At 35.1% G+C, this 18,924-nt stretch overlaps 1 protein-coding gene across 50 annotated transcripts in view; it reads left to right on the plus strand.

Annotated features, from left to right (window-relative positions):
- The first annotated feature begins 6,994 nt into the window (after positions 1–6,994).
- The window catches only part of LOC132795632 (sodium channel protein para), a 67,926-nt gene continuing 55,996 nt past the window's right edge, over positions 6,995–18,924 (plus strand). For 34 of the 50 annotated variants that reach the window (XM_060806439.1, XM_060806441.1, XM_060806489.1 and 31 more), the window contains exons 1-5: positions 6,995–7,082; positions 7,216–7,406; positions 10,557–10,589; positions 15,871–16,026; positions 16,146–16,351. In XM_060806439.1, the coding sequence (XP_060662422.1) occupies positions 7,257–7,406; positions 10,557–10,589; positions 15,871–16,026; positions 16,146–16,351 (545 nt within the window). In that variant the 5' untranslated portion in view covers positions 6,995–7,082; positions 7,216–7,256. The remainder of the gene's footprint in view (positions 7,083–7,215; positions 7,407–10,556; positions 10,590–15,870; positions 16,027–16,145; positions 16,352–18,924) is intronic. The other 16 variants (XM_060806445.1, XM_060806468.1, XM_060806449.1 and 13 more) reach the window with 2 other exon arrangements.

Consider the following 18,924-nt stretch of genomic DNA (forward strand, 5'->3'; position numbering starts at 1 on the left):
GTATTTTGTGCTGCTTTAAGCTCCAGTTAATTTTAGCCTCGGTGTGCTTTGCATGCTTTATTTTCACTCTGGCGACACGCTGTCGCATATTTCTTTAGTATATAGCACACACTTTGTTCCCCAACCGAAAAAACAACAAAAAAAAAAAAAAAAAAGAAAAAACAACAACTCTGTCCGCTGACCAAGCAAAGTCAATAAAGTTAATGGCAGTTTCTAATGAGTAAATACTCGGCTATAGCCGAGCAAACATGCTGCTGGCATTTCTGTTCATTTTTATTTGAATTCGTGTTATTGTTGTTGTTGTTGCTTCTCGTTGTTTGCTTTACATAACAACAATGCGGCTTCAATTGACCGCACATTTTGCATTGCATACTTTTGTGCGACGCTTTTATGCGGCTGCCTGTCAATGCGAAACTCACTGTTTCACAGCATACTTTTGTGCGCTGCGATTTAATAGCCACATTCTGCAACTGGATTGGTTGTTGTACTAGCTAAGCTATTTAATATATGTATGTATACACGCCTGGCTGTTGCATGCCTTCTTGGACACTTGCATAAGCTGAGAGCTGGATTATATGTAGGCTTAAATAGCTACTCGCTTAATGGCACCAAAACTGGAATTTTCCTCGCACAAAAATGTCGTTTAACTGTCATGTAACATGTGTGTGTGTGTGTATGTCTGTGTGTGCGTGTTCATTTATTTGCCTGCGACTTTTGGGCGCTTCAACAATATGTATGACAAAGCAATGGCAAGAAGAACAAGCAAAGCCTAAAAAGTTATCGAGTTTCCCAGGCCTTTTCCTACTGTGCACAGTGCTGTCGCCTAGAAATGTGCGTGTGCCCATTTCCTTCGTCTATTGTCACAATTTGATTGTTGCTATTCAATTGGTTTTCTTGTTCAGCTGCTACTGATTTGCTCTTCTTGTTGTTGTTCTTACTTTCGTTATTGTTGTTGTCGTTGTTGTTGGGTGTGCCAAATTTACATAACGTAAATGCTGCATAAATAAATTATTAAATACGTGCTGTGACAATGGATTGAATGTGAACAGAATGTCTAAAAGGCCAAACACACACACACACACACACAGCCTGAAAGTATGCAATGTTTTTTTAGTGTGTTGCGATTCCGTAACAATTTCACAATTTCGATTGCAAAATACATTGTATATATTTCTCATTTGCATAGCTCTCTAATTGTAACTTCCATAACGAGAGCTACAAACCACATCACAGGCAACAGCAGCACTCACTCTCGGTATGTGTGTCGAGGCACTTAATTGACCAATTGACTGGACAATGCAATGCAATAAAATGCACTGCACAAAAGCGGATCAGCAGGTCATAATGATTTGTGATAATAGCTCTGTGCTATTTATAACGAGAGGGGGGAAAAAACGATTGCCAGCAAAAAAAAAACACACACACAACCACACACACACACACACACAAAAGGGGTTGAGGTCCAGTCTGGCCGGTGCCAAATGTTGCCAAACGCCAAACGTTTTTCTTTTTTCATTTTTTTTTTGTTGTTCACTTCTGAGCAAATGTCGTTGCTGCGGCGAGGCGAGAGAGTTGGCCACCAATTTGATGACCTAAAAATAGCATAAGTCAAGTCAGTAAGGCATGCGGCGAGAACAGCGGCAAAGTAGCACAACAAAAGTTGTGTTGACAACGAGTAAATGGTGGACACAGTGGCCGATCCAGGGGGATTGGGAGGCAGCAACTGGGGGGGTGAAAGGCGAACACTAATCGAAGCGAGAGAGAACATACACACACACACATACACGCACACAGGGAAAGGCGCGGCGAGGATTCTCTTTGCAGCGAATTCGTTGCCGCGGCACTAAAATGAATAAGAACAAAAAAAACAGTTGCTGCAGCCTTTTCGTTCAAATTGGAGCTGAAAATTGTGTGTGTGTTTCAAACTTTTTATTATCCTTGATATTAAATGTGTTTTGTGAAATATTTGAAAAGCAAGCAAAGCAAAAACGTTAAATAAATAGTGTAAGCTGCTCTTACGCTCTCGTTTGTTCTCGCTCTCTCTGCCTGCCTGCCTGCCTGCCCGCCTGCCTGTCTCTCTCTTTCCCTCTCTCAGAGAGTGTTGACGTCGCCGTCGACGTTGACTTCGACGCTTAGCGTCAGCGTCAGCGTCAGCGTTTTCGCCCTGACTGACTCGATTTGTCTTTGACTTTGGTGCTGGCTGCGTTTTTCACGTGCGCGCGAAAGTATGCTACGAAAATAATCTGCTCGCTCAACGGTTTCTCCAAGTTGCATAAACATAAACAAACAACCAACAATAAAAATCAAATAAACAAAGCATATTTATTTAAAGAAAATAAAATAAAATGACAACAAACAAATAAGAAATTTCATATTTTTTTTTTTCGTGTGACTTTTTTGCAAGTGAAATAAATCTGTGACCCAGACAAAACACACGCATTGCGCTGTAGTGACAAAAATCGTATATATGCGTATATATGCCATATGTATGAGAAACTGCCATGAATAATTGCATAAAGAAACAAGTTGAATGCAAGCATTAATCAAATAACAAGATAAACCGACACCGACAACGACAACGACGACGAAAGCAAAAGTAACGAAAATAGCAACACAAAAAAAAAATAGGAAAAAGAAAACCGAGCAACCGAACGAATGAACGAACAATCAATCAATCAATCAATCGATAGCGCAACAACAAGAACAATAAACTAAAAACCCTCACATCAAAAATCATCATCAAAAAAAAAAAAAAAAACAGTTGTGCCGGCTGCAAATGCGAAAGACGCATTCACACGCACATGCTTGTGGACAGAAGCTGGCTGTTACGGCACCAAAGTCTGTCCACAATCATAATACACACACTCACACATTCTCACACTTTGATTAATTTGTAATTTGTTATTCGTTCTTTGTTCAGCGCTGGGAACCAACAAAACAGTAAATAATATTACAAAGCAAAAAAAAAAAAAAAAACAAAATACCAGAAAAACCCATGAAATAAAATAGCAAAGAAAGTAAAACAAAAAACAACAACACCAATAAATAAAATAGTTAAACAAAAAAATAAAACAACAAAGCACGCGTACGCATCGCAAAGCAACACAAAAAAAAAACAACAAAACTAAAGCAAAAGAGTAATCAAAAAAGAGATAAGTAAAGCGAAAGAAGAATTGTTGCAACGCGCCGCGTCGTCATCCGAGTGCCGCCATCTGCTGTGGCTGTTTGCCTGTGACTGTGTGCAACCTGCTTGTGTGTGTGTGTGTGTGTGTGTGTGTGCAACTGAAACAACAACAACTGCAACAACTGAAACAGCAACAGCAACAAGAGAGTTAACAGCAAGCCTGCAGCAACATTTGTAGCAGTTCAACAGCAGCAGTAGCAGCAGCAGCAACAACAAGCGGCAACAACAACAACAAAAACAACAATCATCAAAACATCATTACCAACAGCAACAACAACAACAACAATTGCAGCAGCAGCGGCAGCAACAAAGGCGCAACATCGATTGACATCGATTAACGGCAAGTACACACACTCTTAAGAGTTCGACTTCGATTTCGAGTTTGAGTTCGAGTTTGAGTTCGAGTTATGTAAAGATCTTTTTGACAATTGCCAACGCAAATTGAAGTCGTTGTGTGAGTGTTGAAGCTGAGCTTCAATGTTGTGCAGCATCACAATGTTTGAGGCTAATTGTTAGCCATGATGATTATGTCATTAATGAGGCCTAAAAGCAAACGGCACACACTCGCATTCAGGGAGAGACGCACGCAGTTGGCCTACTGCATAGTTGGCACAACCTTTTGCTGGCTTTTGGAGGGCAAACTTTTTAGCCAAGTTAGTCGAAGCACACAGCCGAAGCCACGCCACGACTACGACCACGACCAAAACGTTGCGAGTTTCGTTAAGAAAAATGCCAAAATATATAATTGTATCTTTGAGATACAAGTCGGACAAAGAGAGAGAGCGCAGGATAACTTGCGCAAACTCTCTCTCTCTCTCTCCCTCTCTTGTTCTCTCGCTAGCCCACTTTCGCTCACTTTCTCTCTACGCTCTCTCTCTCCCTCTCTTGCTTGCCTAGCAAATTGTATATGTAAAATTCATTGACTAACAACATGTGAATTTCGATGTTCGTTCAGTTTATGGCAAGTGTATGTTTTATAATATTATTATATAGATACATATACATATAAATATATATATATCAAGAGTATATAGTATGTATATAGAGCGTTGGCTAGTTAATCAATTTGCGCTACGCTTAGGCAGCATTAAATATTAAACGTTGGCTGCTGCAGCAGCAGCTGCTTTAATTATGGCAAAATGCATCTATGCATTTTTTATAGCATACTTTTGAGCGCCTCAACGCTTGCTGATGATTCTTCCTTCTGTGCTGTGCTGTGCTGTGCTGTGTCCGACAATTTTGAGCCTTGTTTCATACAAATTATGCGCATGCTGAGCCAATGAATGAAACACGCATACATATGTCGAGATGGATGTCTGTGTGTGTGTGTGTGTACATAAATTCATGTAAGCTGCGTTTCCAAGAGTGTTTGTGTGTGCGTTGCGTATATGAAGGAAGGAAACACGTCGAAATATCGAACTGACCTACTTTTGTGCTCGATACAAGCACACACACATACATGTTTACATAGATATTCGTGTGTGTGTGTGTTGTGTCCATGTTTCGCCGAATACGCCAAAAAGGCAGCGCACACACACACACACATACACACATATTCTGCCATTGGACAAGAGTGCTTTGACCTTAGCTCGCTGGCTGCGCTTATATAAGCCCCAAAAAAAATAAAAGAAAAGAAAAGAAAAGCATAGAAAAAACCAATTTCCAGGCAATTCTACAAGTTTATACGATATATCAAGCTATATTATTTATGTAATTCCGTGCCACGACTAACAACAACAATTAAACGCACAACAAACTATGCGATGCGAATTTGAAAACAATCACATTTTTTTTCATTGAACTCTTAACTTGATTTTCGAGTTTTCGATTTCTGTTTTTGCCATGAGAAAACCTTGATACGCTTTTCACTAGAATCTCGATGTTGGTGTTGCCCTTTTTTTCGCAATTACTATTTGGCTTGCGTTTGCTTCTTGGAAAGGATAATCATTCAGTCAATCGTCTGTTGTTGATTCTCTCCCCATGCTCTGTATGAATTCTATCATGCCATTTTTCTTTACCTTTTACCGTTTTCCATTTTCCATTTTCAGTTTTCAGTTTTTTTAATTAGTTTCGTGCTTGAATGCATGTTCCTGGAATTGTGGCAATTGCAAAATTCAAGAACAGGCACGTTTGTCTATTTTCAAAACGCAAGCAAAGATACTTTGTGCAATCCATGGCAAATAACTAGTAGTTGTCCTTGATGTAGCGTGTGCAGCAGAACAAAACAACAAGTTTAACAAGTTTCAAGTGGCAAATCACAATTCAAGGCATTAAATTGTTATGCTCGCTGTTTCGAATTACTTTTCAATAATTTGCTAATAGTTCTTCTATTTAATTAGCTAAATTTAAATATATTTTAAATAGTGGGAGAAGAGTTCTGCAATTTAAATAATATTATTTTAAAATATTTGCAAAGGCTTTAACAAATCAATGTTATGATAATGTAAAGTCTTTTACATATTATCACTATTGATAATAACGATATTAATAACGACCTGAAATAGATATATATTTGAAATTTAAGCAACATAAACAACTTACTTCTAACTTGAATTTGTATTTTAGTATTTTGTGGTGAATAGCTTGGTATGTTTTCGGAAATTTATCGCACTGAATGTAAATATCGATATAAAAAATTTTGCTCTCGGAATATTTTTTAGTATTTTGTGGTATATTAATTCGGTATATTTAAAGAAAATTATCGCACTGAATGTATAACTATATCGATATAGCAAATATAGGCTTCGGTATTTTTTTTTTGAATATTTTTGTTGTATATTAATTTGGTATACTTTAAGTAATATACCGCACAGTTTTGCTTTTATTCAGAATGTATAGCGGGTATCTCACAGTCGAGCACACACAACTGTGGCTTTCTTTCTTGCTTTTATTTGCTCTAATATTATTTTTTATACACACATTGTGGTTAATTAAAATTCAACAAACAATATGGCATCTTGGGTTTATTATAAGTTTATCCCAGAAATATTTAGCAGAGCCCTGCAAATCGAACTTTTGCTGAGCGGAACCAAATAATCAATTGATGATTATTGTTGATTATATTTCTTTTTCTTGTTATAATCATACAACAGCTCGATTAACTACAAAGGTTCTATTTTCTGTTTCTTTCGTTGTAACTTATAATATATTAAAATCAAAATTATATTTATTTTTTTTTTGTATAAAATACAAATTTGATTGTTTGATTTCCTTTTAGAGTTCTTTTTATCCTCTGTTTCTTTTGATATAAATTATAATAAAATCAAAATTATATTTATTTTACTTCTTATATATAATATATAATAATATAATACTTAGATTTTTATATATCTTTTTTTCGGAAAATAATTATTAAATATTCTATAAAAATCATTAATTTATGTATAAAATACCAAATTTTCTTTCTTTAGTTTAAACACGTTTTCTTTCTTTTCCTATTAATCTAATAAAGTGTTCTACTTTGCCACTATAATAGTTGGATTTACGTAGCTACTTCTAGCTGTCAGTCTCTGCACTGCATTTATTGATTGTCAATTGTTTTGGTTTTCAATTTGATTGGAATGCACTTAATGGCAATTGCCACCTGCAGTTAATCCCAATTACACAGTGCATTGCGTTGTGGTTTCTGGTTGTTGACTTTCCGCTTCGCGTTCCTCTTACTCTTCCTCTCTCCTTCTCCTTCTCCCTTTCTCTTACTTCTCTTCGAGTTCAATGAGCCTGTCACACTTGAATTTCACATTTAAATTGATGTTGCATACTAATAAATTATGTTTTTTTTCACGGTTCTGTGTTTTTTTTTTCTATTTACAGCATCGTGCTAAGCGGCGGGCGCTACTCGAACATGGCGCCTCGGATATAGTTGTAGCTTCATGTAGCAGGCGACATCCATGTGCCTCATGTGAGTATTGATCAAAAATTGTGTTGTCTCTCTCTCTCTACCTCTGAAATTGGGCTATTTAATTTGTTAATCGTAATCCTAATCATAATCGTTTGTGTGTGTGATATTGTGTGGAAATCGTCGTGGAAATCAGGCCTTGGAAATCTAAGGCTCTCATCGTTGGCCGCATAGACAATGACAGAAGATTCCGACTCGATATCTGAGGAAGAACGCAGTTTGTTCCGTCCCTTTACCCGCGAATCATTGGTGCAAATTGAACAACGCATTGCCGCTGAACATGAAAAGCAAAAGGAGCTGGAAAGAAAGAGAGCCGAGGGAGAGGTGGTAATTATTTCTAGCTGAATGTTGTAACCGCCTCTAACTACTTATTTATTATTACTTTATACTTTAATTTTATACGCTATATACTATATATATATGCAATACGTATTATGTGCTACTACTACTACTATTATATTCTGTGTACCTAATCGAATATCTCTGCTGTATCTGTAATTCTAACTCTATTAACTCTCTATATATTATATACTACGTAATTACTATTTGTTGTGAGCCGATAATCGATTGTTCATCGATCAATTATCGATTCACATGAACATGAACGCTATTGTGCGCTTATAATCGTGCTTAAACGTCTATTGAATATGATGTATAAATAGCCAAAAACTACTAATACCTGCTAATACTACTACCTACTACTACTATTACCTACTATTACTACTAATAATAATAATAATACTACTGTTACTACCATTCCTAATCCAAAAACAACCAAGTACTTAAAACATATTACTTGCTATTAGCCCATTCGTTGACAAAACAAAACCAAAAATATAATATGCCAAACAGTCAATTCTTAAACATTAAATCCCTCTCCCATCGTCGATGACTATCTTCTGTTCATTAACACAACAATCATTAATTCAATTTCAACTGTCCAACTGTTCAACTGTCCCAACTGTGTGTAAATACTCGTTGTCTATCATTATTTCTGTACTCTGTATAAAATCCATAACCATTTCGATGCTTAATGATTCAATCATTTCCCATCTACCATTCTATTCTTTGCCTAGGATGAATCATCGTGAAATCCACTTGAGTAACGAAAAAACTCTCTCTCTCTCTCACTCTCTGCACACTCTCTTCTATCTATCTTCAAATTCAACTTTCCAAGTATTGTTAACTATCTTCTTCAATCCATATATAACTTTAATGTACTCGTATCGTAATAGAAACCAATACCAAATACCAGCTAGAACATCTACTCTGTGTTTCTGTTTCCCCTTCACCCCTTCACCCACGCCCACGCCCACGCCCACGAACATTCATTTGGGTTTTTGTGCTTCGTGTGAATAATAATAATAATAAATTCTCATTTAAGTCTATGCTAATTCAATGATTTCGTCGTTTTCTTATCATTTCCACCAAATTCAAAAACAATTTATCCAAAAATATATGTATTATTCGTATGTTCTTTTTTACTTTTTGTTGTTGTCGTATTTCGTATTTCGTATAACTCACAAATTTTCCTCGCTCCCAATTCGTAACTATGCGTAACCTTATTCATATCGTATCTACAAAAACAACAAATCGAAAAACAAAAGAAAACTTTTCCTGCCATAATCGTTGTATGTTTGTTTGTTCGTTTGATGGTTTGTTTGTTTCATTGTTTTTTTCGGTATTGAGAGTAAGAAATGTGTATTCCAACTATTGGCTTCGTAATGTGTTCTAATCGTGTATATATATATCGTAATTGACTATATCGATTTATGTACGATTTTTTCGTTTTTGTTTTTCATTTCTCAAGTATTTTTCTATTTCAACGCAATAACTTTTGATTATTGTCCAAGGCAAAATGTTTAATTTCGTTTGTGTTTCCTTCTTTAATTTTGAATATTGCGTTTCATTATTGCCTTGTTTCTTTTCACAAATGTTTATGTTGATCTCATTTCTATAACTTCAACTTCGACTCAATAAATCACTGTCCTTAGTCCTGTGAATCACACACAGTACGTCGTAACTCACAAAAACCAAACAGAAAAAAAAAACACCAAGCAAAAAAAGAATACGAAAAAAAAACTAGTAAAAGAAACCCAGTCATGAAAGTTTGGTTGTGTAAATACTTATACTAAAAGTTCGAAATTGCCATTGAAACCACTTCACTAGATCAAAAGAAAAAAAAAAAAAAAAACAAAAAATAAAAGCCAGACCATATATACATAATATACATATATACATGTGTACCTATATACAATCATACTTTCAATGAATTAGTTCTGTATACTCGTAGTTGCGATTCAATCAATTATATATACTTATAAATAATCAATAATAATAATAATCATAATAATGATCGTAAACAACATTAAACCGGGAAGTTCAAAAAGATCTCATAGCTGGCAGCTACAAGCAGCACTGGGAGCCACTCAAAAGCTGCATGCTACGATATCAGCTCATTATGTTTCATTCTCAATAGTTGTACAATAATTTGCTTAGTTTAAGTGCTATCGCTATCGCTCTCTATCTCTCTCAATCAATCAACTCTTCTTTTCGCTCTCTCTCTCTCTCTCTAGCAGAACATGTATAAAGAAAAAGAAAATAGTTTACACGTTAACAATTTCCTCGCGAGCACTAACATCAGTTTAGAAATCAGCTTCTATATAGAACTATAAAATAATTCAATATCTATCGCTCACAGTATCGTAATGTTCTCTCAAGCTCTGTTTCCGTCTTCGTGTCGCTCCCCTTTCTAACTCTCACTTGACATTGCCACAGCTACGTCTCTTTACTTCACTTCACTTAACAGCTCTCTATCTCCCTGTCTATCTGTCTCTTTCGCTCTCTATCTATCAATCGTATTCGTCCTTCATTTATCTATCTCTCTCTATCTTTCTTTCTGTCTCTTTCTCTGTGCAACTGTGTTGCGTCCCACACAAAAACATAACGAAAACACAGCGATAATAAATCATAGAGCATAAATATTGATCATAACCAAAAAAAAAAAAAACCAAAGAAACAAAAACGAAAAAGAATTAAGACAATTATCAGCAGAAAATTAAACAGTATTATTATAAATATTACGTATAATATCTTGAAGAATGCTGAACATTTCACATATATATATATATTATATTATTTTTTTCTACTTTTTTTTTCGTGTACTTTTTTCTTTTTCATTTACAACTTTTTCTCTACTATTTAATGCTCCCAAAACGAAACTTTTGCGCGCTGCTGTCTGGAAAAAATATGAAAATAAATAATAAATATAATAATTAACAAAAACTATGTATAATAATGAAATATGATGGATGTAATTCGGCGCTTGCATTTCGAATATAACAAATATTTAATTTTTTTGCATAACTTTTACTCGAATGAAATGCTCCAAACTAAAAACGAAAAACCAAAAAAAAAAAAAAAAACCAAAAAAACAAAATATCCTAAACCAAATACCAAATCCAAATCTTCTTTCAGCCGCAATATGGTCGCAAGAAAAAACAAAAAGAAGTAAGATTTTTCACAGAACTTTTAGTCTAAACACACAAAAAAAAAAAAAAAAAAAAAACAAAACGAACAACGTACCTGCCTAAAACACACAAGAAAACCTAAAAACCTTCAAAATACCCCTCGAAAAAATACTAAAGAAAACCATATCCAAAAGAAAATACCAAAATTTACAAAACCCAAAAAAAAAGAGAAAAGAAACAAAGCTTTTAATTTGATTTTGCCATATTTGATTTGGAAACGTTATTGCCAAAATTTGTTAGTTCTTTAGCAGCTTATTCTTTTGTTCGTTTTTATCGTAATCGTAATTGCTTCCAAAGATTTGCTGTATTCATATATTCGTATAAGTATATTCGTATATAATATATTCGTAAACGTAATCCTATCTGTATTTGTAATTGTAATTCTATTCGTAAACGTAATCGTATTCGTAATCGTGTGTTGGTATGCGTACTCTCTCTCTCTCTCTTAACCCCCCCAAAAATGTATTATAAGAATACTCGTATATTAGCCTAATTTGGACCTGAACACTTGCCCAAGAAAAAAACAAAATTATATCAGTTATCTACTTTACGAAACTTTTAAACTTTAAATCTAACAACTTTTGCTTTTGCGTATAACTCACGTCTAACTGTATAATCTCGTATATATACTATATACACTATATTACTTAATACTATTATATTCCTACTGCTACTACTACTATTACAAACTAAATACTGCTATTTCAACTACTATCAACTTTATGGCCAAAGCAACTTTGACTTGATTCTTTTGTAAACTCTTAAGTATATAATACATACTATATATATATGTTATATACCGCTTTCATTTTGTCACTTTTCTAAAGCTACGCCAATTGCAAATTCTACTTCTATATTATCTTAAGTATATTATCTATGTACTTCCACTTAAGTGTGTCTTTTGCTTTGAGTGAAATTGAAATAGTTTAACGAGCTTTAACATACACTATGCAACAGGATGTGTTAAAGTTAGTCAGATTGAATAATCTGATTTCGATAAATAACCCCGAAAAGTATGCTTTAATATTTCACATGACGAACTAATTAAGATTGTATGAGTTAAATACCTTGTTGTTCAGTTTGTTGCATAGTGTAGTGCTCATGTGATCAAAGCAAATGCTTTGAACTTCTACTCAAGCTCAAGCAATCTTTGCCACCCTTCTTTACCTCCGCCCCCTGAATACTTGAGTACCGTTAATGCGCTTATGAGGCATAGCGTAGTAGAAGAGGACACAACAACACAAAAAAGAAAGGGAAAGTGTGGGGGAAAAGATGAGAACGAATTGCGACTCAAAGATACAAAATCAATGCACAAATTCCAAGAGCTCAACTGTTATACGCAAGGCACTTTGACTGTTCTACTACACGAGTAGCAAGCAAGCTAGTGTGTGTGTGTGTGTATGTCCCAGTGTGTGTGTCTCGTAGGGATAATAAGAATAAGAATGCGCTAGAGTAGGACAGACAGAATCGTTTCTTTTGACCATACTATGCAGATGTCTGATGATTTACACAGTGCGCGCAATGGCCAAATTTATGCACAACAAGCAAATTTAGCATTGCCGTCAACAAGCAAAAACCAGCAAAAACAAGAACAACAAGTACAACGAATAACTAACTAAAAAGTGTTACACAAAAAGACTCTTGCAAGAGGCAAAACTATAAACTATAAGCATAATATTCAACTTGAGCTGTATAACGACTTGTGTATGACTCATCGTGCCACATCGTATGTGTAAGTGGGTAAATGGAATCAGAAGTAAGTGCCCCCTCTCAGACTCTCTGACAAACAACAACAACTATAACAACTACTACATACAAGAAACACAACAACAACTAAGAGTATTATTAAAGCAACTTCGGCATCTGCAGCGAAGTTAATGCCCAGCTTTTTGAGCAAAACTTTGCACTTAAGCTGCGCGCATTACTCTAGGAACAATTAATTGCTTAGCATTTAGCCAGGCTCTTTGTGTTGATTTCTTTCGTTTCTTTTTTCATTTGTAGCTGCTTGCCTCTCCCCCAAATATAGTAATCCAACCCTCTGGCCAAATAGATATTTGTAGTTCCGTATACGAATTCCCCCTATACAGTAAATAACTAAAAAATATGTGCGTTTGACTTAGTGCCATGAATGCAACTTGTTTGTTTCCCTTAGTCTGTGCATGATGCATCGAATAACTTTCGACTCTCTTACATGCTATACATGACATATATATACTCTACTTTCACACACAATCATCATTTATTAGGTGTTCTCTGCAAAGTTATGCCTGATTCCCTGAGAAAGTAATCAAATTTTAAAATCTACACTGTTCCATAAAGTTTAAACTGTCGTGAAAGTCAGTTATTCAATCAATTAAATTCAAACTTGAATAATTAAATATATTTCCGTAATTTCTTTATAAAGTGGAAACGAAGGAATTGGGTTCAGAATTTATAAAATTCTCTATAATAAATATAAAACTCGACAGAGTTTCCTTCAGCTATAATCTTAGTTCTGCGTTTCCGTTTCGTCTAAGATTTCGATTTCGGTTTCGATTTCTGTTCCCCTTTATGGATAAAAAGCAGTTTTCGTTTCGATTCCAAAGTTCCACTTCTACCTTCAGTTTCAATTCCAGTTTCAGTTGCATGCGTCATAATTAAATACGTTTTGTGTGAGCTGAAATTCTACTGTAATTTCTTTATAAGGCGAAAACGAAAGCATTGTGAGAAATACTAAATAATAGAGATTGTAATTATAAAACTCGACTGAGTTATCTTCAGCTTTAATCTTAGTTCTCCGCTTCCGTTTCGTCTAAGATTTCGATTTCGGTTTCGATTTTGAAAAGCAGTTTTCGTTTCGATTGCAGTTTCAATTCTAGTTGGAATTCTGCCGTAATTTCTTTATAAAGTGAAAGCGGAAGAATTCGGTTATAAAATCATAAAATTAGGGATAACAAATATAAAACTCGACTGCAGTCTTAGTTCTCTACTTCCGTTTCGACTAAGATTTCCATATCGGTTTCGATTACGATTCCTCTTTATGCAGTTTTCGTTTCGATTCTTCTTATAGTTTCAGTTTTAGTTACAGTTCCAGTTCCAGTTTCAGTTGCATGCGTCATAAATTGTATACGATGTGTGTGAGCTGGAATTCTGGTCAAGTCGTGTCCAGTTGAAACCGCCGCGTTTGGTTTTCTTTGTGTGCGTGTCCACGCGTGTGTGTGTGTTGGGCTTTTGTGGTGCGGTTTTGCCTTTTATTAGTTTAAATATAGACTTGACTTGGCCTGTTTAAGGGACCACCCTGGCTGTTCACCATTCGCCGCAGTCCCCACACAAGTTTCGCTAGCCTGGAGGCAAGCTATGTGGCCATGGCTCCAGCTCTTGCTTCACTCTCCATCCTGGGGCCTCATTCGGTTGGCGCAATTGCGTCAACACACAAACACATACACATAAACATACACACATTCACATGTATACACCAATACTCGGGCAATCTAATTGTCTCGCCAAGCAAACAAGCAAGCAAACCAACTATTATGGAATTTTTTAGCGCTCTTTCGCTCTCTCGCTCCCTCCCATGCGACTGTGTGTGCGAATGTGTGTGTGTGTGTGTGTGTGTGTGTGTGTGTGTGTGTGTGTGTGAATAGAGGCAACTCGAACAATTTCATGACGGTGACGTTCGACTTTTTGCTTTACTTTAGCTTTTGGCATTGCATGTCCATGTCCACGTCCACATTCATGTCCATGGAAAGTAAAAACTAACTACAATGCTAGTTATTTTATACATCGATACTCACTCACTCACTCTCCCTTCTCCTTCTCTGTCTCTCTCTCTCTCTATGTGAGTGTGTGCGTGTGTGTGTTTGTGTGTTTCCTTGAAATCGATAGAAGTGTCGTGGCCGCAGCAATGGGACACAAATATTGTCCCCCCATACAATATGCATGACAGGGCAATTAAAGTTGCCCAAAGCATACAAAAATAATCATTGTCATAATAAATATCTAACTGGATAAACACAACAAAAGGAAAAGCGAAAAAAACAACTCAAAAAACCAGTCGAAACCGAATAACGTAGATTCCTTATAAGGTTTGAGGTCTGAGGTGTGTGTGTGTGTGTGTGTGTGTGTGTGTGTGTGTGTGTGTGTATATAGAACTGTATATAATATTTGTATGTAGCTTAAATTCCTTTGTCCTTAATGTTAGAATGCACACACAACTCTGCATGCATTCTTTGCTCTAGCTATGCGACTATATTTGCACATTAACCAACACTGTACTGGTTAGCTAACACTGTTTTTTTTTTAGCATGTGCCTTACTTTCGATACAACTCTTGTTTTTCTTTTGGCATGTATTTTACACTTCTTTATTTTTCAAATTTATGTTTTCGTTTTCAGTAGCAATCCTTTAAACACTAACCAACACTGGTTAGCCAATACTGTTTTTGGAAACTCTTTTCATTTGTAAACCGATATATATATATATTTTGACTTTCATTTCAACACACTAATCAACACACAGTTTTGCATGCACTTTATTCTTCAGTTTAACGACAATTTTCTTTTGATGAAAACGTTTTCTTTGTTTCCCAACACTTGGATTTCTAAGAGAAAAGCTCTATTGAATTGTGATGATGAGACCAGTCCACTTTGGTTTTAGCTTTTGCATAACAACCCGAGTCCCAAAAAAAAAAAAACACTAAAAGTGAAGAAATGCTAATGCTTATTTCTATATATTTCTGATATATAACTTTACTTCCTTCTCTCTCTCTTCAACTCTATGTGAAGTGTGTGCTATGCAAAACTATAAACCATAATTTGAAATTCGAAATTCCTTCAAGATTTCTCTAATAAAACTAATGATGCCCCCTATTTGACCATGATGATTTCAATTAATGTTTTTAGCTTTTTTGATTTGTATTTAGTTACCTCTATTTACTACTAATGTGCCTACTCCTAACTGCTACTACTTTAATACTACTACTACTACTACTACTACTACTACTAATATTGTCACAACTTGATGGACTATAACTACAAAAAATACCTATACTTAATGTCTATGTATGTGTGGTGTTATGCAACTGCAAATGTTGTTGTTGATATCACGCATACGTATTGAGTATACGATGTTGTGTTATATGAATGCTAAAGATCATAATGATTATGATGATGTTGATGGCGATGATTGCCGTTTCCGTTTCGATGTTAAATACTAATATGTGTGTGCGCAATGTTCTTTGTTCTTTGCTGTGTGCGTGTGTGCCGCAACGTGCCGCATTCACAGATCCGATATGATGACGAGGACGAGGATGAAGGTCCACAACCGGATCCTACACTTGAACAGGGTGTGCCAATACCTGTTCGATTGCAGGGCAGCTTCCCGCCGGAATTGGCCTCCACTCCTCTCGAGGATATCGATCCATACTACAGCAATGTACTGGTAAGTTCCTCCCAAGTATTTTATAACATTTTACATTCCCAGAACTAATCTTGAAATAATTGAATTGATATATGTATATATTTCGTATAAAATGATGTGATGTGTATCTCGTTTTGCAGACATTCGTAGTTGTAAGCAAGGGAAAAGATATTTTTCGCTTTTCTGCATCAAAAGCAATGTGGCTGCTCGATCCATTCAATCCGATACGTCGTGTGGCCATTTACATTTTAGTGCATCCATTATTTTCGTTATTTATCATTACCACCATTCTCGTGAACTGCATTTTGATGATAATGCCGACAACGCCCACGGTCGAGTCCACTGAGTAAGTACTGTTGCATTAGCGATTGTCTAGAGTTTAACTAGAGATGGCCCCGATATGTACATACATATATATATATATATATATATATGTATATGTATATATCGGGACAACCCTTAGATAAAATCGATTGATTTTCTTTATTATTACAATCTATTTTCGATTGTTTTTTATTATCCTACCTAATTTTTACCCATTGAACTTGATGTTTTGTTTTGTCTTTGACAACAATAATAATAATTATCTATATATGTAACTATATATATTTATATATGCTATATAATCAATATATTTACGTAATACTACTACTACTATACAAATATATATATCTATATATACATATATATTAAATGTAACTTTTTCGATATTGATGCAGACGTGTATTTAGGTCAATGCATAAATTTCTTTTAATAAAACGTAAAAACAACAAAAACAAAAACACAAAAAATAGTTAACAAAAACAAAAACAAAAGCCAAGCAAAACAACAACAAACCAAAGTAATAGTATAATAAAATAACGGTAACGATTGCATTTACAGTCACATTTCTGATGTGAGTAGAAAAGAATTTTTCGAAGCGCCTCAAAAAAAGGTAAAAGAAAACTGAACAAATTTGTCACAGTCTCTTTCTCTTTAGTAATGCCAGGAAATTGTTGTAAAATATGAATTAATCGGTAATCGATAAACGATAAACGATCAAACAGATCAGCGATCATTATTGTAGTAGTTGAAAAGCCCATTGCTATGAAACTCGCGCGCTGAGTGCCGCGCTCAACAGCTTTTGTCCGCCAGCAAAACCTGTTGAATGCAGCCCTGACCCTCGGCCCAGCCCTGTGTAATATAAATACTACTTACTTACAACTCTCTTCAATTCGATTGTACTTGTAAACTATCACGTGCATACTGTTCATCTAATTAACTAACTTAATAAATTACGCTATCTATTATATATTCAATCAATCAACTTGCAATTGTGTAAAAAATAATAAAGTAAATTGAACGTAATCGAAAGACGAGCTTAGTTACATTTCTCAAAATGCCTCATTGTAAATTGCCGTAATCGAAATCGCATTTAGTTACCTGGGCGCTCTCTTTAACTATCGATTTGTAGTCACAACCTAAACTTACTTACAAAAATAAAAAACTTGTTATTCAATATGTAAAATTACATTACTATTTATGCGAACTGGCTGTACAAATTGGTCAGATGGTTTTGGTTTGTTCACGTTTCGTAAAAAAAAAAAAAATACAGAAAAATAAAATACCAATCCATCAACTTAAATTCGAACACATTTTCAAATAGACTTTTACTTAGTAATATATTCTTGACGTAGCTGTTAGTCGAAACTCATAAGTAGTAGTAATCAACATCAATATTAATAACAATATATATATATCTTCTTATATAGTACATACGATAATTTGTAAGTAGTCTTAAGACCTATATAAGTATCGCTTAATTCCCGTCCCCCCAAAAATATATGTCTGTATATCGATAAATATAATAGTTTAGTTAACGTAGCATTTATAAAACTAGTTCCATTTTGTTAGTGATCATAATCATACATATATAATAATTGTAACTGTACAATACGTATATATAAATTATATCTGAATTAGTTAGATCGAAAATTGGATAAAAGTAAAAGTACCTCTAGGAGTAAAGTATAGCAAGTACTATGCTAAATATAACCATAAAATTTATAGCTAATAGCTAGTATACATAATGTAGATCTGATATCTGATATACATAATATATATATACTATAGATATTTGACTATAGAAAACTTGTCGTATAGTTAGTCCAACTCCCCTCAGACCCGCCCCCCGTTGTAATCCTCCTGCGCTCTCTCTCATTATTGTAAAGTGCCACAAAAAACAAATAATGCAATCTGCCATTGTGTTTCGATTTACATAGCTGCGTAACTAAATCTGTATAACTTCATTCGATCTGCCAAATACTTAAAGTGGTCCATATATATATACATATATAGAATCGAGTTGAATCATTCGTATATTTAGCGGTAAATTGTACATAGTTCATGTACTTTTTTGTAATATCGTAACGTAGACACAGACAAAATAGTTGTAAAGTCGTAAAAAAAAACCAAAAATTGAAATAACGAGCAAAATGCTTGAAAGTGAAAGAAGCGATAAAATAAGCAACTAAAAGTGAAAAGAGTTACGTCATTTTTTTTAGCTGATATCAAAAACATTGTCGCAGATTTGGTATCAGAATCGAGCACCCTAACAGAATAATCGTTAGCCCGCAGCAAGTGTGTGTGCGTGGGAGTGTGGGAGTGTGTGTGCGAGTGTCACTTGAACTTGGTACGTGAAACATAAAGACAGACAGACAGGCGGACGGACAGACAGAAGGAAGAAGAAAAAGTGCTGCTCCAACTTCGTTTCGTTGGCGTCTTGGGCTTGGGCTTTTGGGCCAAGTTCTCAGGGTCTCGGTTGACAACGGCTGACGGCGACTGCGCTTAGCACAAAATGGCACAGCTGCTGTGCCGCATAACTTGAGACCTCTTCCTCCCCTCTTCCCTCTCAATTCTCGCACACACACACACACACAC

Source organism: Drosophila nasuta, chromosome X (assembly GCF_023558535.2).
Source record: "Drosophila nasuta strain 15112-1781.00 chromosome X, ASM2355853v1, whole genome shotgun sequence".
NCBI classification, from domain to species: Eukaryota; Metazoa; Arthropoda; class Insecta; order Diptera; family Drosophilidae; genus Drosophila; species Drosophila nasuta.